At 47.1% G+C, this 21,775-nt stretch overlaps 1 protein-coding gene across 1 annotated transcript; it reads right to left on the minus strand.

The window, feature by feature from the left end:
* Positions 1 to 310: 310 nt before the first annotated feature.
* On the minus strand, positions 311 to 21,775 carry GGA3 (golgi associated, gamma adaptin ear containing, ARF binding protein 3). Its single transcript, XM_054278807.1, has 17 exons — positions 21,695 to 21,775; positions 16,176 to 16,260; positions 15,691 to 15,766; positions 15,147 to 15,245; positions 14,234 to 14,357; positions 12,989 to 13,092; positions 12,383 to 12,463; positions 11,303 to 11,440; positions 9,873 to 9,954; positions 9,294 to 9,410; positions 8,130 to 8,408; positions 7,543 to 7,610; positions 6,834 to 7,156; positions 6,098 to 6,363; positions 4,747 to 4,916; positions 3,724 to 3,834; positions 311 to 2,546 (listed from the first exon to the last, which is right to left on the minus strand). The coding sequence occupies exons 1-17, from the start codon at positions 21,732 to 21,734 to the stop codon at positions 2,436 to 2,438; spliced, it is 2,274 nt and encodes a 757-aa protein (XP_054134782.1). The 5' UTR covers positions 21,735 to 21,775; the 3' UTR covers positions 311 to 2,435.

Genomic DNA, 21,775 nt, shown 5'->3' on the forward strand with positions numbered 1-21,775 from the left:
AACCAACTTTACATAAGCTGTTTTTTAACCTTTTATGAAGGACCTGCATCAAAATGTTACAGCTGCTAGTTCCAGCTTGGTCTGATGAAGTGAGCCTCACTACAGCTTTTCCTTGGGTTTTATGTTTTCTTTGCCTTTAACACCCAGAACTGAAATGAAGGCCACCTCTTAAACCAGCAGGGTTTTAGAAATGGCAAGCTCTCTAGTTTTGCTTAGGAAGGTCTTGAGTCCACAGTTTGAGTCTGAGGCTTTCCAGAAGCAGCACTGCACTGCAGGAGCTGTCACGAGAAAGGGCCAGCACAGAGCCAGGTAGGGAAAATGATTTATTCAACATGCAGCAGCACAAATGCATTGGAGATGTATGTACAGGTAGGACTGCTGGGGATGAAGCAGGAACCTCACCCTACAGACAAGGAACATTCATGGTTTAATTTCCAAAGCAGCAGGACCGTGGTGTGTGTCCATGTCTGGGTGGCTGCTGCTGCTGAAAGCACCTGTGCTCTCCTGCCTTCAAGTCACAGTGAGATCCACATGCAGGGAAGCAGTGACCCTGCTCCTCAGGACACACCACCCAGGCACTGCCCCCATGCCTACTGTGTCTAAAGTGCTGGCAAGAACATGTCTGAGGCAGAAAGAATTCTCTCCTTGTCCATTATCTCTCAGTCCATCAATTTAAAACAACTTTCTTTAGTATCCAAACAACCCATCCCTCTCCCCTGGCTTCTGCACCAGGAGCTGACAAGGCTGAGATCTCCACAGGCTTCAGAGCAGGACAAGCCTCAATTCCACCTTCAGGGGTTCCTGCAGCTGCCCGGTGCCTCTGATGAGGGCCTGAGGCTTGTGAATCCCATTTTTTCATTTATAGGGATTTTTACTCTGCAGCATAGTAAAGAAAATTCAACTATGAATAACTGCAAGCTGTGTTTGCAGCAATGATTTTACAGCCACCATTCACTCCAGCATCATGTTCTCCTGTGGAGTTTTCCTACACGAGGCAGGAGCCTCTGTACTGCTTTTCTCTGTGCTGCTCCCACTCCACGTTTGAGAAGAGCTGACAGCCCTGCTGGAAATGCAGAGCTGAGTGTCCAAGGACTGAGCAGGCATCTCTGTGTTCGTGTCAATGGGTGTTAAAAACCCCCATTAATTTACAACAGTCTGTCAGGGCTCACTGAGGCACTGCTTGAGATTGGAAACCGAGAAGAAAGAAGGGGCTGCTGGAACCAAGTTGTGGTGCTTTACACCTTATTTCTAGGAGATTGCAGCTAAGGGATCAGCTCTCCTGTAAGCACTGATGTCCAACAAAACTCTTTTCCCCTTTGTGGGGACAATTGCACTTTGCCACTTAATACAGGGAACAAAGAAAATGGGGCATTAACCCAGCACAGGCCCCATCACGGCCCAGAGGAGCCTCTTCCTTTCTCTGCCTGCTTGTTCTGTTTTAATACTCTATGGCTCGATTATTTACATCTTGTAGGTCATTGTACTCAATAAAACACAGTATCTGACTATACCAGTAACACTGCCTGCATGAGGGGACATGAGAGGCATCTCTCCTTATCCCTGGATTCAGTCACTTGCCCTGACTAGTGATTGTAAAGACAGTTCTGTGCTCCAGGTGCTGTCCTCCTCCAATACTGACCAATACCCTCCAGCCCTCCTTCCTCCTCACTATGCATTTCCTCTTTTCCTCACACTATGGAATGCAATGAAAGCAAAAAAAATAACCAGTGTAACCATTTGCAGACAAAACTCAGCACCAGCTGCCCCAAATGGATGCCCCAGGGTGGCAGCCAGCAGCATAAAATAAATAGAACAAGTAAAGATACAGCAGTATGGCACACACGGAGCGAGGGGTTGCTTACACGGGCCCTTGGGAATGAAGCAGGAGAGGGGGAAGGGAGCTAAGTGCTGTTTCAGTGTAAAAAAGGAAGCATTCCCTCATGGAGCAGCATTATTGCTCAGCATGCTCACGGGCCCGTGTGGCACAAGGAGGTCACAGGCCCAGGAGGGTCGGGCAGGGCTCTGCGCTCGCTCGCGGCATCATCACCCCACAGCCTGTCGGGATCTCTGGACAGCAGTGCAGGAAAAGCCAACTAAATCCCCTTCTGCTGACAGGTCTTCCCTCAAAATACAATAACTTCAAGTTTAATAGAGTGGAAGATAGAACCAGATTCACCCAGAGGTCAAAGTAAAAGCAGCCAGCAGCGCCTGTGGCTGGCTGCCTCTCAGTTCATGCTTGGCATAAGTGTTCCAGGGCCCCTTCAAACGTGGGGCACAACATTCTGGACTAAAGCTACAAGCAGAGTGGTCAGGACATGTAAACAAAGCTGAACATCACCAGTGGATAGCATGTGTGTCCCTCCCCACGGCACATCCGTTCCAGTCCTGTGGGATCCTGCCCTGGTCCTGTCACAGTCTCTGGCAGTGTCCTAAGGTCATAGATTCCCCCACTGCTCCACCGGGGGAAACTGATCCACCTCACCCACTTCTGTGCTGGGCTGATCTCCCAGGGTGAAGGTCAGTCTGTACCTCAGCCTCACCTTCTCCTGCAGGAAAGACAAAACCCAAAAGCAATGTGAGAACAGTCCCAGCTCAACAGCCCTGAACAAAACACTTCACTGTGACAGCTCTACAGAGAGCACAAGACTTCTGTTGTACAGAGCAGGGGCAGGAGGGTTCAGGTTAAGTTCATTGAGTTCAGCTATTTACAAACCTGAGTTATTCACCTTACACTTTTCATACCAGAAAACTTTTACTGCTTAGCATGGAGCAGAACAAGAGAAGCATGAATGATCTGTGAGCACAGACTGCACAGACATGGCCAGTTGCTCAGCTGCTCTCCCAAGAGCCTAAAGACTGCTGCTGGAAAAGTTCCAAAAATTACATTCCTCATCATGTGGAGGAAGATAAAACAGTTCCTGCTCTGAAAAATGCCTTGCAATACAGTAAGCATGAGATGGAAGCAGCCCTTCAATCAAGCCACAAAATTTTTTAAACACCCACTAAACCTCTCTAACATTCATCCTTTTATCTGAGATTTTAGCTGATACTTGAAGGGCACTTTCATTGTAATTCTCAAGTATAAACATTTAAATTTGTCAAACAATTAGAAAGTCCTTCAGCTTTGTGCTTGCAGAGCTGGCTGACTGCATGAGTGACTACAGCAAGGAAAAACATCTTCTCAGATGCTCCTAGCATCATCAGCAGAAAGGGAAGGGTCAACCCCATTGTGTCCCTGGTCACAGAGAATGATGGAACAGACAAGATCTGACATTTGCCTGCTGGTTCATCAGAAGTACTGCTACAGCACCAGTTAATTTAGCATTGATCTAATTATCAGCAAAGCCAGGCATGTTCAGTGCACAGGAGAGTCAAACTCCTGATGCAGCTTTGCTTCCCTTTAAAGCTGAGCCTGACACAATCCTTGCCCTTTGGCTGGAAGAAGTACACTGCCCCTTCTCATGCCTCTCCCTGCCAAGACTGTTGGGAAGAGCCTCATCTAGCCCTGAACTGAAGCACCAACATTCCATAGTAACCACTTCTGGAGGGCACATTAGAATCACAGATAATTCAGGTTGGAAAAGACCTCCAAGATCATCAAGTCCAAACTTTTAGGAACAAACAGCTGTAGCTGCTCAAATGTTTGGTCCCACCCCTCCACAGAGTTCAGCTGATATCAAACATGTCTGAAGAGGGCAGGAGAAATCCCAGTGCCCCTCTCACCTTGGCAGGATTTGCCAGAAGCATGACCTGGGTGATGGCAGCTGGTGGCTGGATGGGATTGAACGGAGACAGCTCAGTGCCAGAGGGTGGCTGTAGCTTCACCTTCATGGACTGCAAATGAAATAGAAAACAGAACCTCAGGGATGATCTCCTGCCCTGGGGACAATGAAGGATGCATGCACAGGCTGGGGGGACAACTGCCCATATCCAAATAAGAGAATCAACCCACAAGTGAGAATGAGGGAACAAGAGCCAGCCCAGCTTGCAAAACACAATAGGAACAAGCAGATCTTGACTTATCCTGCTCAGTGTTTTCTGCCTCTGACAAGAACCTTTGTGCTCTGGAAAGAGCACTGTGGAAGCCCAGGGCACTGGGAATATTTCTCTGTCTGCCCTGACCCCCAGGGGAGCACTGACTTTGACCCTCATTCATGCTGAAAGTTTCCTGGACTTCAAGATAAACTGGAATCCACAAAAGTGTGAAATAGATTATAGAGAGTAGTGTAGGTGTATCACTTGGTGAGAAATTGAGGTTTTGGGATTTTTAGTGTGTTGTGGATGGAAGCAAGATGGAGGGCACAGGGTGCCATCCTGGGTTTCTTCTTCATGCTTCTTCTTCCTCCTTCTTCATGGGTTTGGGTGGCATTTTGTAATTGGGTGGAAAAGTCCCCATTGCAGCTCTTTGGGATCAGTGATTGGGTTAAAAGGGAAAATTATCTAGGTGTCAGTTCTTAATTGGATAATTTAGTCTTAAAAGACCTTGTAACAAGAGATTGTTGGCCATTTTGTGCCTTCTAGTGAAAAGCTGCCGAACTCACAGTAGTGAGACTGTTTTACTGATAAGGGATAATAAACACCTGAGTGTGAACACGAATTACTGTCTCAAGTGCCTTCAATCCAGACCCAGAAAAACCAACAACCGGTATCCCCACAAGCAGAGCCTGTGGCACGGTCAGAGCAGGCTGTCCCAAGCCCCAGAGTGCACGGCCAGGCCCCCCTCGCTGCAGTGCCACGTGTCCCTACCTTGGGCACGGCCGCCTGCAGCACGATGTTCCTGACGGGCAGCGGCGCCGTGTTCAGCATGGACACCACCACCACCAGCACGTCCGAGCGGCCGGGCGGGCACTCCCGGGCAAAGTGCAGCAGGATCCGAAACCCGTTCTTGTCGTAGGCTGTCACGGGCAGGGCACTGCCTGACAGGGGGAGAAGGGAGAGCATGCAGGTCTGTGCTGCAGCACAAGGTCTGAGGCAGATGTTGCAGTGTGTTGTAATGTCCTGTTCTAAACTTCCATGTCCCTTCCCCAGGTGTGCCAATACCTCTCTTCCTATTCCCCCCTCGCCCTCTTGTGTCGCAGACATTTTTTCACAGAAATCCTTTTCTTTGGGATTTGTGCATCTTCTGGGAAGCAAAGGCCCCAGAAGAAGAATGTAAACAATTGTTATCAGCTGCTGTGAAATGCAATAGGATGCACCTGTGATTGGTTCATGTTCCATGTTTATAATTAAGGGCCAATCACAGGAGCAAGCTGGGGACGGAGTCCCTGGACACAGAACTTTGTTATAGATTCTTTTCTATTCTATTCTTAGCTTAGCAAGCCTCTGCAACTTCTCTCCTTATTCTTTTTAGTATAGTTATAATGTATTATATATCATATATCAATAAATCCAGCCTTCTGATCATCAACTAAGATTCTCGTCCTTCTCTCACCCCAGCGACCCCTTCAGGTTGCTGTAATACCCTTGCTGAGTGAGTTCTGTCAATCAGGCTTAACATTCCAGGAAGGTCTTCGTGTGGCTGGTCAGGTTCAAAAGATGCCCCATGCCCAGAGGTCATTGGCCTGTCTGGGTGTCATCCTCCCCTGAGACCCTGCCCCTCCCACCTGGTTGGTGGCTCACCTGTCCCCTTCCCTCCCCCCGGAGCTTAAAAGGTCAATCAGACCATGTGCTCGTGATTCTGTTGGAGCTGTTACCAAGATTCAGACCTCTGTGACCATGGAATAAACCTCTGGATATTAACCCTCCGACAGAATCCATCTCCTTCCTCCTCACCATAGCCTGAAGCCTTCCCTCCCGAGGTAAATGGAGTTCCTAACAAGCCTGGACTTGTTCAGTGCCCAGCTGCAATCTCCAGCAAGCCAAAGGTGTCTCTGGGGTGACACACCACAGTTGCTGCCTTTGGCCCAGCAGCAAGGGTCAGACTGGCCCAGGCACAATCTACCTGGTAATACTGGGATTCATCCTCCAATAAGGCAGCACCAGGTGATCAGCATGTTCAGCTGGAGCTGCTCATCCCTTCTCTCTATTTCATAAACTTTGACAAGAAGCTTTGCCTTTAAAAGTATCCAGAGCAAAGCGAAAAACCTGAAATACTTACTGGGTTTAATGGATTCCAGGGGAACGTGGACATTGGCCAAAGAAATTTCAGGTGCTTTCATGGGACTGCCTTGCTGCTGGAATGATGTTGGCTGGAAGAGAGGACTTCCTGATCCAGCAGGGCAGCTGCTTGGGAAGGGAGCTGGAGGGGCCCCAGAGGCAGTGGCTGCCAGCCCTGCAGGTGCTGCTAATGGGGCAGGGGTGACAGTGGTTGGCAAAGTCACCCCAGGGAACACTGAAGGTGTCACCATGCCTTGGGTGGCACTCCTGCAAGAGAGACAGAAAAGCCATGGTGAATGGAGCTGGAAGGGAAGCAGGAATTTCACCAATACCCAGAGGCAACAGCTTAACACAAGGACAAAGCAGCAGCCTGGAGTCAGGCTGGGGTCTGTGACTCTGCACAATCTCACATGAGAACTACAAGGACAAGGGTGGTGGTCAGGTTGGGGTCACTTCTCTAAGTCAGGAAGGAAATGGGGCCTCTTGTACCTTAACAGCTAATTGTCCTTCACACCACACCTTTGGATCAGGCAACAGTACAGCTGTGTGCTCTGCCTGCCTTTCCCTCCCAGAGGTGGGAAACTCATATTAGTTTGTAAACTGAAACCTCTGAGAAGAAAAATCCCAATCCCACATTTCTACCAAACCAGAGAATTGAAAGTCACCCTCAGAACCTGGCACTGCCGTGAGCTTGGCTTCTAACTGCAGAGCCAAAGCAATTCAGGACTTTTGGTTACCCTTTGGCTTCTTCAAGGAGTTGTCCCAAAGCATCCATCTTATGTGACATATTGCCCCCCACAGACGAGCTGAAGTAGCCAGGAGCAGCTGGAATATTCTTAGGAGGCCCTGCAGGGGCAGCTGGCACAGCAGGAAATACAAACGGTGCTGAGTTTGGGGCTGGGATGCTGGGAGCAGGCTGGGAGGCTGGGAAAGCAGAAGGCAGCGTGGCTGATGTCCCACACGTGCTCTGTGATGTGGGATGGAGAAGGGGGTTCCCTGCAGGGTTGCAAGCAACAGTCACCATCTTCGGATTAAAGAAATCCAGGTCCAACTGCTCATTCTGGAAGAGAGGACAGGCAGATGCTCTAACTCACTGCTGGCCCTGATGCAGAGATGGCACTGCTCTGTTACAGAGGGACAGAGGTTTACCACAAAAACATGTTCTGGGTGACAAGCAGCAAAGTCTGTGGCCTAAGTCAGGACTACATCTGATCTGTAATTTAAGCAAAGCAAGGACTAACATCATGGGGACAGATGGAAAGCCAGGTTCAGGGTTATACCTACTCTGCTTAAACACAGCTATCCCACTTTTTGGGGCGAAGCCAGACTGCCCCTTTGCCTGGGTGTGTGTGATCACATGCTTTTCCAAGGTGACAGTGTATCCTGAGACCTCCCACAACATCAGTCTCTCCCTCCCTCCCCTTCCCTGAGACTCCTCCTTTGTACCTCAAACATGCTCCACTGGTTGTTCTCTGAGGTCTCCTTCCCTGCTGCAGGGGCTGGGTCATTCAGGCCTGAAGGGAAAAATAGGAGGAGAAAATGAATACAGTCTAATTCCTTGGCTGCTGTTTCAGTAGCATCAAAACTTTATTCAGCTCTTCCAGAGCCCAAGAACCTGATGAAACACTGAGATGGACTGCAAGTCTGTGATGAGGAAGAGACTGACAGCACCAGCAGCCAACAGTCATGCCCTGCACACAGCTCTTCTAACCCATCCTGATTAGCACTGCCTTCTGCTGTTGACACCTGGGCTCCACAGACAGGCATCCTGCAGGCTCCTATGCACAGCCCTTCTGAGCCCTTCTCCTTAGCACAATGTCCCACCAGCCCCAGAGATTAGACTTCAAATGCACTAAACAGTTACTTCCTTGCAGCCAGCTCTGGGAAGATTTTAACACTGACTCACTGACCAGGGCTCATACTCAGAATGATGCAAGGGAGCGTTCCCTGGAACCCAGGAACACGGAGAACACAAAAGTAGCCTTTCTTAGGATGGACTGAGCAGCCCTTTTGCAGGCCCCTCAGCAGCTTACCCAAGCACAGGAGCTCCTCATCCAGCAAGGACAGGGAGTTGCTTGTGCTGCCCTGCTGAGCGGGCGCTGTTTCCCCGTGGCCGGCGGAGCTGCGCGGGGGCACGAAGGCCTGGGGAGGAGGAGGGAGGATGGGGATCTCAGCTGGGCCAGGGGCTGGGCCGGGGGCTGGGCTGGGGGCAGCTGCCAGGCTCCTGGGGGGCAGCGGGGGCGGCGGCGCGCTGCTGACGTCCAGTCCAGCCAGGTCGATCAGGGTGTTGAGATTGTTGGTGGAGTTATTCCCTGCAGCAGACAGGAGAAGGGCATTACTAGGAAAAAAGGCAAAAGGCTCAGAGCAAACCCAGTGTGTGCAAGAAATTAGCAGAGAGATCCTCATCTGAGCATGGCTTATGGCTCTCTGTAACAGAGAAAGGATATTTGCTGTCTGGACTATGTAAATCAACACAGATACTTAAAAGGATGAAATTCGTGATCTCTTCAAAAATCTTTTGAACTAGGATGAGGCTTTGGGAGATCCTACAGCATTATAATAAACAGAGGTTACCAGAGATCTGGAAAGCTGAAGGAAATTCATACCATCTCAATCTTCATATTTAGAACAGTCTTGTCCCTGTAAGATACTGCCAGGCAGCAGCAAAAATGTTTGAGTCTCAAGTGGTAATTCTGTCACACTCATGCCCAGAGCTTTCAATGGTGAAGTTCAAGTGTGAAATGGGCAACTGGCCTGAATTCACAAATTGGAATTACTTGCAAAACCAGGAAAAGGATCCCTGGTCCAGCTCCTACTCTTCAGCTCTTGTTTGATAAAATGTTTTTGATTAAATTATCTCCTTCTTACACATTACCATTCAGAAACAGGACAAATGTGGGGAGGAAAATGTATGAGAACTTCCAGCCACACGAACTGCTCACATGGAGGTTTGCTACTGATGTCATCAAAGGTTTCAATAATATGGACTGAGCAATGGAGAATGCAAAGCTGCAGCACTGCTGCTCCTGTCCAGAATTGTTTATTCACTGCTCAGAAGCCTTCTTGTTCCCCTCTGATTCACAAACTGTTGGCCACAAGAACCATCAAAAGCTACTTTAACAAAACAGGAAACATTGCTCAAAACACTTAGAATTGCAGGATTCAAAAATTAAACAATTGGCTTCCCAGGAACTCACCTTCCACTACAGACATCCCAGGGAGATCCACTTCACCATTGATCACTTGCCCTTCTATTATTTTTTTATAAGAATTTATCACACGTGATAAATTGTCACTGGCCTGCAGAATATCCCCTACAAGAGAGATAAAAATGACCTCCAAGGCTTTAGTCACTTTGTTCCCACTAATGCTGAGAGTGCTCAGTTTTCAGCTAAATAATCAGCAAGAAAACCCATGAATATTTTGCTATGAGCTCCATCACTCTGCCTGTGCCACATTTCTATAAGCAATACCCTGACCTTTTCTAGCTCCACACACATTGCAGTACCAAGAAAAAAATGAGCCCAAGGTTGTTCCCCACAGCAATTCCCTTCCCCTCCCAAAGCAGCAGCTGTCCCCCATCACTGCTCCCATCCCCCTGAACCAACTTTACTGTCCAGTCCTTGCCTGAACTGAAATGATAAGCACAAAGAGAGAAGGCCTGTCCTTTATTAAAGCAACAGGAACCTACAGTGAGGAAATGACTTTATAGCTGAATCCTTACAAAGGCAAGGAGCACAAAAGCAGTTAAAAAGGAAAAGTGTGGTTTAGTTTACCCAAACTGCTGTCATTGTCCTCTGTCTCACTGGCCAGCTTGAACAGTGTCCGTCTTTTGGTTTCACACCTTTCATAGAGCTCCTGAAAGACAGATCAGGACAGAGGGTTTCACCAGCCAGGAGCCACTGCCAGCAGCACCAGTCAGCACAGAATGACCCCCAGAACAGACCAGGCTCAGTATGCTGACTGTGCCAGTGTGGCTGCACAGCCAGGATGGCCTCTGTGCCCAGCTCACAATGCCCAGCAGCGTTACGTGAGCCTGGGGTAACACAACCTGCATTGCCAACACACTTCTCAGTCCTCCCTCACATCAGCACCTATGGTCAAGTTCTAATCCAAAAGACATGTTCCTTCCTTGTACAGCAGTCCCTAAAAAAGCAGGATCATGCTTCAGCAATTAGGCTTCAATTGTGCTGCAACCACTACTGAGTCTGCAGCCACACAGCAGAAAGGCGGCAGTAACAAAATGGTTCACAGAAACAAACACGTTTCTTACCACTCTTTAAAGACTTTGTTGTTAAAAATAAGTGGGTTTGATTTTTTTAATAAGATAATGTGCAATTCTTAAAGGCTCTGGGCCTACCAAGTCATCCCTGGTGATCGTTTTGATTTTCACTGATGTCCTCCTAAGCCTGAAACACAAGCTAAAACTTTTCCTCTGAAGGGGAGGGACTATTTTCTGCCCCATTTAGCCTTTAGTTTATTCATCCACAGTGCTGCAACAGACAGTTATGACCTGCAAGCTGTGTGCCCTTATAGGATCCAGAATTACAAACTGCAGGTTCTGCCAAGCTGCACCTCTGGAGAACAGCTGCACCTCACTTCAAGCATAGATGAAATGGAGCTACTCCCCACCCAGTCTTTTGGTGAAAGGCACTAAAAACATGGATATTTTCTTGCCTGCTATTTGCAGCAACTGCTCCTGTTTCTCACCACTGCTCTCCATTTTACTGCAGTATTACAGCGACCTGAGGAGGTCGCTTGGGGAGAGAAGGACAAGAATCTTGTTTCTTGATCAGAAGGCTGGATTTATTGATATATGATATATAATACATTATAACTATACTAATAGGAATAAAGAGAGAAGTTGCAGAGCTGCTAAGCTAAGCACAGAAAAGAATCTAAAAACAAGATAATTCTCTGTCCCTGTGTTCCAGAGAGCTTGCTCCTGTGATTGGCTCTTAATGGTACACATGAAACATGAACCAATCACAGGTGCATCCTATTGCATTCCACAGCAGCTGATAACAATTGTTTACATTCTTCTTCTGGGGCCCTCAGCTTCCCAGAAGATGGACAATCCCAAAGAAAGGATTTCTGTGAAAAAATGTCTGCGACACTGCAGTGTTTGCAATTCTCTGCAAAACTCAAGTCTGTAAGAAAGGACTGACTCCAGGATTGCTGGGAAGAAGGAGCAGCTCAGACCCACCTTCATGAGCTCCCTGTCAGCCTCTGATGAGTCCTCTTTGCTGTAATGAACCAGCATCTCATTCAGCAGCTTCACGTTGTTGTTCACCTCCTCCAGCGTGTGCATGCGCTTTGTCACCTTCTGGATCCGAGCCTCATCCTTCAGGGTGGAAAGCACAGACAGAAAGGGTGAGTTTCCTTCTGAAAGCTCACAGCAACACAAACACAGATATTATCTGCAAATGTGTCAAGTAACTACTATTAAAGATTAAGCCAGAAAAAAGGAAACAAAACCCTTCTTCATTCATGTGAAGCTTTGTTTATTTTATTGTCTTTTCACCACCATTCTGAAATTACAGGCAACCCCATATTTCCAAAAAGTCTCATTAGACAGACTTCAATGTATAATTACACCACTAAAAAAGTTCCAAGAAGTTTCTTTCTGACCTTTTCAGAAGATTTTTTTTTTTTGTTCACTTGATGCCACTTAACAAAAGAGAGGTGTTTGAGGCAAAACATTTACTAGGAACAACAAGCACACTCTGGTGGAAAATGTCCACCCATCTCTGACTGGAGATTTCAACTGAAGACGTAGAAGAATCTGCCCTGGGGACAAGAGGAGCTTGAATGAAGTATCTTGGTAACCTATACAACCACTACAGTCCAGAAGGTATCCTTTTATTTGCCAGAATCCCAGTGAGTCATTTCCTGGACTCCAGAGATTGGAATGACTGCCATGGGTGGATGCAGCACAGCTCTGCAAACAGGAAGGTGTTTCCATGAACTTGTTTGTGAGAAAAACCAGTGCAGTGACTCAGTCCTCAGCATCCAGGGGTGGTACCACAATGCTCCCACCAAACCTTGATATGAAATCCCACCTTGAGTGATGGGAATGTGGTTATTTACAAGAGACATTCAATTCCTGCCCCATCATCCACCAGAGACACCAACTGTAGACACAAACATCACATTTCTGTGACACAAACATCTCCTAGGTACAAGCTAGAGATCAAATACTAAGCTCTCCACCATTTGAAGTCAAACTGCTTAAAACCTGGAAAGCAGACTGCTTACCTGAACCAATCCTACAGGAATTTCTTACCTCTTTTACCATGGATTTTATAAGTTTGTTGGCCTCTTGTAAATCATCTGGGTTTTTGCTTTTCAGCAACTTGGCTAGGAGCTGAAAGACAAGAAAATTATAGTCAGGAAACAAATAAAGACCCTTGCGCAAAAGAAAAGGACTCCATATGAACAATTCAGGGGAAAATGGATAAAGCCCAGTATTACACAGCTCACATAGCTTCCATAGTTACAGGGACTTCAGCAGGAGTCATTTGGGGTTTATTATCTATGTGAGTTGCTGCATTCCTACTTTTACACAGGACATATTCTATGACATCTCAGTGACTTCTGGCACTAGTTATTTCTCCCATACATTATTTTTCCTCCTGTGTGTGAAACATTCTCTGCTTTCCAGTACTTCAGTAGGATGGCACTTTAACATAAGTAACCCCATAATGGTAACACAGACAAGGTCTTAACTGGAACTTTGGGTTAAGCAGGTGGACAAAGCAGTGAACCCTGCAAAAATACAGATCATCCCCCCTAAAATAAAAGCCACATTATTATACTTTGCTTCCTTATTCTAAATGTGCACTGAGTAATCACTTTTCATTAGTGATTTTGTCACAAGCCTTCACTGTACCTTGGATTTCTCCTCATCATCAAACACTGGGTTCTTGGGACGAGGTGGTGGGGAAGGAATCAGTGTTCTGTCTGCAGGAATCACAGGATCAAACATGACAATCCCTGAAAGCAGAAAGGGATCCTGTGGGTCAGCACACACACTCACAGCAGGCAGGGCACACAGGCACTCCCAGGTATTACAGCAACCTGGAGAAGGTCTCCAGGGTGAGAGAAGGATGAGAATCTTGTTTCATTATTAGAAGGCCAGATTTATGGATATAAGATATATAATACATTTTAGCTATATTAAAAAGAATAAGGAGAGAAGTTGCAGAGGTTTGCTAAGCTAAGAATAGAAAAGAAAAGAATTTAAAACAAAGTTCTGTGTTTAGGAAATCTTTCTCTGAGCTTGCTCTTGTGATTGGCCCTTAATTGTACCCATGGAATATGAACCAATCACAGGTGCATCTTATTGCATTTACAGCAGCTGATAACAATTGTTTACATTCTTCTTCTGGGGCCTTTGCTTCCCAGAAGATGCACAAATCTCAAAGAAAGGATTTCTATGAAAAAATGTCTGCGACACCCAGGCTTCTCTCAGAGCCAACACACATCTGTCCAGTGAACAACACATCCACATCCCCAGGCTGACTTCACCTGGATGCTCTCCCAACCCCACAAAATGAGATAAACTCTGCCTCTGAAGGGGAGGAACCATTTTCAGCCCCTTTAGTTTATCCATCCACAGTGCTGCAAGGGACAGTTATGACTTCCAGTATGTGTGTCCTAATAAGACAGGATGGTTTCCAGAGCTTTCATGGAATCTATTTTTCTTGTGAAGCTACTGAGTTTTTTTCATTGTGCCTACACAAGAAATGTGTGTCAGCTGAACAAAAGGAACAGCTGCAAAGCCATTTAGCTAAAAGAACACAAAAAGCTACTTGGAAGCCCTTGTTTCACTTTAAATTAGACTTGTTCAAATAATCTAATAACTACTTCCATTAAAAAAAAGAACTTAGAAAAGGCCCTTCAAACCAAAACAAAAGTATTTGCAAGGTATTTCCCTAATTTAGTTAACTGAGCCAACTCAACCCTGCCCAAGGCATTTACACATAATGAAAAGCTTTTCAGAGAATTTCTCCCTTGTTCTATCTCCCCTCAGAGCTTGTCTTGATCCCATTTAATTAAAAGCTGTATATTTTGTGACACTCTTGCTCAAAGCCCAGGCTGGAGAGAATGCATGAGCGAGCAGCTGCCTCCCTACCTTGTCTCTTGAGCATGTAGTAGGCATCCTTGATTTTGGATTCCTCTGGCAATGCCACAGTCCAGCTGTACAGCAATTCAATCACTTTGGACTTCACCTTCTCTGAGACTCGGTCCCCCAGGTACTAAGTGTGGGAAAAAAGATCCAAATTCTTCATGTTCTTAATTTCTTTCTAAAAATAAAGCTCTGTGGAAGCTCAGTGAAATACATTCAAAGGTGTATGATCCAAGTTCCAAGATGGTCTAAGGTACATCTCATTAGGAGGAAAAGGTGCTCCTCTAATAGATTAGAAATAACAGTGAAGAGAAGCTTTGTGATTACCTTCAGCAAAAGAAAAAGCAGCTGTTCTGCTGGCTCCAGGATTTGGCTATTTTAAAAATTACAGCAGTACAGAGAACCACCTCCTCCTCTGTCTTATGGGAGAGAATTTGGGAATGCATTGTTGCATCAATCATGCCATAGGGAAGATTTTCAGCACATTAAACTCATCATGAATGCTGAGGGACTTAGCCTGGCACTCTTTACACAGCAAGTCAGCAGAATGAGGACTAGAACTCCATGGTGTGCTGTCAAACCTCTTGTTTTAACCTCTGCATCACATTTCTCTTCCACAATCACTGGAATTTTGTTTTTTAAAACAACACAGCCCAAGTTTTAGAACCCCTTTAGAGTTACCTGAAGGATTAGAACAGCCCAGAGACTGTATAGTGATAGCAATTCAGTACAGCTTCCTGAGAGATTTAGTAAGGCATAAAAATCCCCCAAACAACAAGAGCTTAGCTAACAAATGCTCTTGAATAATGACTAATAAGTGCAATGAGCCAAACAGAACACTGCAAATATTTTGGATGCTGTCTGTAGCTTACAGAGGTCAAACAAAAAGCAACTACAGCTGTAACACTCAGGGACTAACCTTTGGAGACACAACTTTTATTAACTCATTTAAAAAGCGAAACTTCCCAACTTCATTATGAAATCTTCTCCCACAATTCTTCATGCAAGCTTCCAGCACCTGCATTCAAGGAACAGAAACAGGGGCTGAAAGCCAAGGGAAAAATCCTACAATAACAGTATGTGCTCTAGCTTAGAGGGGAGATAAAGGGCCCCTGTCAGGGAGACAAGTATTCCTGCTCCATGCAGACATCCATCTCCCATCTTTAGGGATGGCACACCTGGTGTCCCACCCTCATCCAGGTGCATCTGGGTCTGTGTTATCTCAATACTTGGCCTCAACAATAAACACCAATCTTGCCTGAAGATAAAGGAAAGCAGCTCAAACTAACCCAGAACTGTTTCTGGACACTTAAGGGATGGAACTGCTCCCTTCCACCTCCCACTCCCTCCCAGGACCAGGGCACTCAGCCCAGCTGACCCCATGGACACACCCTGTGCCCCCTCCACCCCACCCAGGTGATGCAATGGGATAATGCCTGGATTTAGGGGTAAGGACTACCTACTGTCAAGGCTTGCACTGCCTCCCATTCCTGTGGTGACTGGATTTTATGAGCCAGGAGTCTCACAGCTATCTGAGGCCTAGAACAGAACAGGTAAACACCAGGGAGGACTTTAACACTTTCACAAATTCTGCTGTTTAAACAAAGTGTCTTGCAAGTAAAGATTTTAAACATGTGAAGCTCTGCCAGCATTATCAGTGATAACCCCATTTTACAGACTGGCAAATGGAGTAATTTTGGCCAGATGAGAACCCTGGAGGTGCTGATCCTGAAATTAGAAGCAGATTCAGAATTCCCAGTTTCCCAGTGCTCAGTCTGGATTAGCCACGCTGCCTTTCACAGGAGAAGCAGCATCTTCTCTCTGTTGTAGCCAGCTCTTCCTTGTGATATCAGTATATATTAAAAAAACATTGTAAATGTCTGGTAATGGAATTTTACACTTTAAAGAACATTTATTTATTAAGTCTAGAGCAATTTGGGACACCCACCCTTCAAGCTCTTTGTTGATCTGGTCACAGAATCCAATGATGTATTCCCAGTCTTCTTGCCTGTTGGATGGGTTGGTGGCTTTATCTTTGGCAAGGGAAAGAGAACATATTATCAATCAAGAGAAGAAACAGTGTAAAAAGTCACACATTTCCTAGAGAAAAGCATCTGACATAAACTGCCAGCTCTAACAAAGGAGAAAGAAGTTCACACATGGCATGTCTGTTCAGGGTAAAGGGTGTGTCCAAGTTGAGACATCCAAACATCCAGTAAGAACCACTGCTTTCCAAAGAAAACAGGTGGCCAAATCTCAAGTGTTTAGAGACAGGCTACTCTCATATCCTTAAATGAGAGCACAGAATAAAATATTTCAGCTCACAGTTTCCTCTGCCTGAAAAGCTGTCTCTTTCTATCTGGCTGTAACAATAAATTCTTTAAAGGTTAAACCCTCACACTTTCTACATATGAAATTATTTTTGTATTCCCTGGGAATTTTGCAGAAGGAAGAGCTGGAAGATCAGATGTTTAATATCAGTCACTTAGCACTTGCCTTTGGAGTGCCAGCTGTTTTGATTGATGCCTGGGATTTGTGAACTGAAATTTATTATTATACATTGAGTTCTTCTTGCAGGTAATAAACACTGCAGCCTGCACCTGATCAGGAACTCAAATCCAACATGCAGAAGCTAAGAGATCAACACTTCACTGACAGGGCTATTTCAGGCTCCTGAAGGATCCTCCCTCGAGCAGCAGGACCTCACTGATTGCAGAGCAGTGGGGCCATCAGCACCTCTTTGCTTCTGAATGCATCTTCTCCAGGTATTTACTGAACCCTGATGCAGCAATGAATTTACAGGAGATCACATTCCTGCTTTAACCTAATTTTCCAGCCAAGATGACCAGACATAATGTTTTTTCTTTCTTGTAAGGGAAGAAATAATGTGCTGTACCTGTCTCTATATATCTAAGAGCTGGCCTTTAAGAAACTTTCCTAAAAATTTTAATATAATGGAAAGAGGTTTAGGAAATTAAATATTGCTTAGTCAGGTAGTATAGAGCAGGGGATGAAGGGCAGGAAAAAACCCAGCACACATTTCTGTACTTTCATCTCAGAGGGAAGCATAACAAAACTAACACATGCTGCATTACCAAGTGTCATTTTTTATCATCATTAAAACATATCCTTTTACCTTTCCAGAGACAGCTAAGCAGCTGTCAGGCATCTACTGCAAACCCTCCCTTTCCCAGTGCACCTGAGCTCTCCTGCTGTGCCCATCCTGCACGGTTTGCTCAGGTTTTCCTCCTCACTGAATGGTATTTGTAAAGCAAGTAAATGTTTCCATGGATGGCATGGTAAAATATTGCACTGGTGAATGAATCTCTGTGCGCACTGCTGAGCTCCATGGGACCCTAGATGAGCAGAAGACAGCAGTGAGGGAGGAATGACTGCAAGATAATATCCTGTAGAACTCACTAAGCTACCAGGCTGGTCTTAAGAGATTCAAGGCAAGCTCAGTTTAAAAGACAACTTCTGCAGAGCCAAACAACTGTTCCAAACACGTGGCACCTAAACTTATTACCACATTTCCAACTGATGAACACCCTGGAAGCATCATGAAACCATGGACTTACAACAATCTAAAGCCTCTTCATGCAAGTCAAACAGCACTGTGGTAGTTTGGTGCTCCCAAGCACCTCTTGTGCTCAGCAGGCCCAGAAGACAAACCACTCAGTTCCTGGCTGGAATTAAGGGAAGTTACTTAATAAATGCAGGAGGAGCACAAACAGATAAGGACACACAACCAACTGGACCTTGATGGATGCACATCCTGAATTTAGGAAAATGATGTGGCATAAACAGGAAAATGTAACCAAGTTTCCTATGTTCAAAGTGTTAATTTTAAAGCTGTTCCAAAAACGTGTTGCAATGACACTGGATTATTTCATGCTCTCAGACTCATCTAAGTTTTTTCTGCAAAAGCTCTCACACAAAGACAGTGAAGTCTCAGAAGGAGAGAGTGACTGCCAAAGGGAAGCACTGTTCCACATGAAGAATTTTCCTATTTCTAGTATCCATAAAACCTCCATATGAAACCTTGGTTCATAAAAGTTAATGAGCTTGATCACAAGTCCTGCCCTGGCTCTGGAGATTGATGTGTATGCATGACACAACACACCAGGGTGTAGGGGTAGCTGTCCCCAGTCTCAGCACAGCCCCATGGACTCAGCATCCCAGCACAGTGGAATCCCCTCACTTCACCTGCAGCAAGCTGTGTCACATCTATCAACTTGTGACTTACAATCCTCTCTTTTTATGCAGAATGCTTACAATGTGGGCAAGGAGCTCATGTGTGCTGCCTTATAAATATGCTTCAACCCTTTTGTGAAAAGATTCAGTCCAGGATGAAGAGTTGGTGCTCTGGAATATCAAGTCCTTGGCTTTTCTGTTGAAACTGCAACCAAGGCCCCTTTGGTAACAGTTATTTGCTTCCATAGACACTTGTCCACCTGGTCCCCTCCTGAAAATCCCATCTCACACTGGCAACCACATGAATCTAAGCTAGCAATCTGGGGACTGAAGTCTTGGCACTGCCCCAGTCCTGCCACCACTTCTACCTCAGTTTTCAGCTTTTGTTTAAAATGTGCTCAGGACAAACAAAGCTGCTTCACTCCCACCCTGAGTATCAGAGCCTCTCAGCCCTCAGGTGCTCTGCCAGACTGAAATGCTAATGAGGCAACATTCAGATTAATAATTAGATATGAAACAAAGGTGTTTGTTTTCCCTAGAGAGAAACCATACTGGAAAACAGGGGACCACAGAGCAGCTGGAATGAAGAGAACCAGAGACCATTAACTGGCTGATAACAAATGCTCCTGTTCTCTGGGTTCATTTCTCTACTGAAATGAGCCAAAAGCCACCCCAACAAAGAGTTTCCCCAGGTCAGGCTTAGCCTGTGATTCCCAGCCCAGGCATGCCCAGTCTAACAGTCAGACTCTGCAGCCCTGGGCAGAAAAGAACACTAAGCCGGACAAACAAAGGAAAAAAGAAATTGAGACAGTTATAATATTTTATCCATTTGCATCTCATCTGTTCCACAGTGGAACACCGCCTTAGCCTGACATGAGCAGGGTACAAGAAGCTTCCTTTTGGATGCAGCAGAAAAGGCAGCATTGGAGTCAAAAGCTCCAGTTGTGTTTGTACAGCTGGCATTATCTCCTAACCTTCTTGTGTTTCAGCTCAGAGCAGAGGCAGAGCCTGCCTGCCAGGAGGGGACAGGAAGGATCACCTTCTCTCATCCCAGCTGCCTGGAATGAGGCAGGACATGCAGATGATGCCAGATCATCCCAGGCTGAGGCGCAGATCTTGCTGCAGCAGCAGGACACGAGGATGATGTTACTTCATGGCTCTGTGACTCCACCTGATGCCAGAGGCAGGGCAGCAGGAAGCTGCACACCACCACAGGAAAAAAAAAAAAACCTGGAACATTTTCAGTCAGAAATTCTCCATCTTCCCGTGGCTGGGAAGTTGGCTGTGCTGCTGAGTCGTTCCCTTAGGGGGGTACAGCATGGCACATCCTCAAGGCTGGCATTAGCCACAGCTTTGCCACGATCACAGAACCCCCTCGGGCATGGCACATCCTCAAGGCTGGCATCAGCCGCGGCTTCGCCACGAACACAGAAACCCCTCGGGCATGGCACATCCTCAAGGCTGGCATCAGCCGCGGCTTCGCCACGAACACAGAAACCCCTCGGGCATGGCACATCCTCAAGGCTGGCATCAGCCACGGCTTTGCCACGAGCACAGAAACCCCCCGGGAGGGCAGGGCAGAGCCGGGAGCTGCAGCAGCCCTGCCCGCCCGGCCCTACGGCTCCGCTCCCTGCGATGGGAGGGGCGATCCAGCCACACCACAGCGATCCCTGTAGCAGTGACCTGGCAGAAAAGCATCCTCCTAAATCCGACGGCAGCACTCAAGCCTTGAAAAATGTGTGCCCCGCTGCAATCAGGCTCGCTGCAATGCCTCTCATAGTGAGTAAGGCCTTTGTAACTCTTCCCTGTAGCCCCTTGGCCAAGGACACATCACCTCTCCCTTAACTTCCTCAATTAAAAAATATCCCCAGAAAACAAGCAGTCAGGAAGCATTCCAGGCTATACAACCCAAAATATCCTTCCTACTAGAGACATTTTCACACACAAACTGAACTGGGTGAGTCAGCTCTCCTCAGAGAAATATTGCAAGGAAGGGATGTGGGTGTTCCTTCTTGTGTCTCACTGGCTACAACAAAAGATATTGACAAATTGTGGGAGTTCAGAGGAGGAGCAAAATCGGTAAGGGGACAGAAGGGATTGAGCTAAATTGAGAATGGATGAAAACATCTTTCGGCCAGTAACTTGGATAACAGACCATGACAGCATGTACATGTTTGAATTTTATATAAAAATACCAAGAAAGAAGGAGTAATCTTGTTTATGGAAGGATAGCTCCAAGGGTAACAGGTTATGCAGTCTGAGGTATTTGGGGTAATAACCATCTTCTGCTGTTTGCCCAGTACCTGACTACTTGGAACTTCACTTGCTGCCATAATCAAACAAATAACTATTAAAAAAAGGAGAAGAAAATCTAGGCAACAGGCTATGAGGTGCAGCATGGCCTCCCAGGGACAGCAGCAGGAGCTCCTGTGTGCAGAATATATAAAAAACACTTACAGTTACGATTGATTTGTTCAGGAATCACATGCCTGTGTTCTGTAGAGCCAGAGCCCAAATGCCATGGGACAGACACACAGGCAGGGGACACTCAGCAGGGGCTGGGCATCAACACCAACGGGGGATTGTCCCCTCTAACCTTTAAGGCACCTTAGCCTGACAAAGGGGTTTGATATATTCTAGCCTGTACGGAATGGATGTCCACAACTACCCTGAAACTGCAGCCAAGCATAAAGCAGGATTTGTCTGCTTGAACATCACAGTTGTGTAACACAAGAATAAATTAATTCATCTGGGAACCCCCACAATTCTGAACCTCACGAACAGCACTCAGGCTGTACACTCGACGGGCCACAACCCAGGCAAGGGAAGAGACGGGAGGGACAGACACGAACCAGGACCCTTTATGGACAAGAAAAAGCAGCAGCCTCGCAGGGGCCGAGCCGCAGAGCTGCCCGGTGGCCCCGGTCCCGCGGGGAGCTGCCACCGGCCCCGGCCGCGCCCCACACCGGGCGCACCGCCGGGAGGGGAGGCCCCGGCTCTCCCCCCGGCACGGCGCATCCCCGGGTGCCGAGACCCCGTGCCCGGTGTGCCGAAACTCCCCCGTGCCCGGGGGGCTGTGCCAGCCCGTCCTCAGGGCGCTGTCACCCCCCGGCCTCCCCGGGACGGCCCCGGCGCTCCCGCCCGGCTGAGGGGGGTGGCGGGGTCGGGCGAGCGGAGGCTGCAGGGAGGCGCTGGGAAGGGGCTGAGGGGCCGGGGGGCAGCGGGGCCGGGGTCGGAGGGGCCGGGCAGTGCCCGCACGCCCGCGGTACTCACTCAGCCACGACTCCAGGCTCTCCCCCTCAGCCTCCGCCATGTTGCCGGAGCGACCCGGGGCCCCGCCCCGCCCGCGCGAGA

The sequence above is a fragment of the Melozone crissalis genome, unplaced genomic scaffold (assembly GCF_028551555.1).
Source record: "Melozone crissalis strain CALT ecotype California unplaced genomic scaffold, PUWL_Pcris_2 ptg000026l_1, whole genome shotgun sequence".
Lineage (NCBI taxonomy): Eukaryota > Metazoa > Chordata > Aves > Passeriformes > Passerellidae > Melozone > Melozone crissalis.

Excerpts from the sequence above, each read along its gene's own strand:
- GGA3 (XM_054278807.1), bottom strand. The coding sequence starts at position 21,734 with ATGGCGGAGGCTGAGGGGGAGAGCCTGGAGTCGTGGCTGA. Across the intron at positions 14,358-15,146 it reads TAAAAGTTGTGTCTCCAAAG|TACCTGGGGGACCGAGTCTC; the intron begins GTTAGTCCCTGA and ends TCCCACACTTAG. Across the intron at positions 9,955-11,302 it reads CTGACAGGGAGCTCATGAAG|GAGCTCTATGAAAGGTGTGA; the intron begins GTGGGTCTGAGC and ends TCTGTCTTTCAG.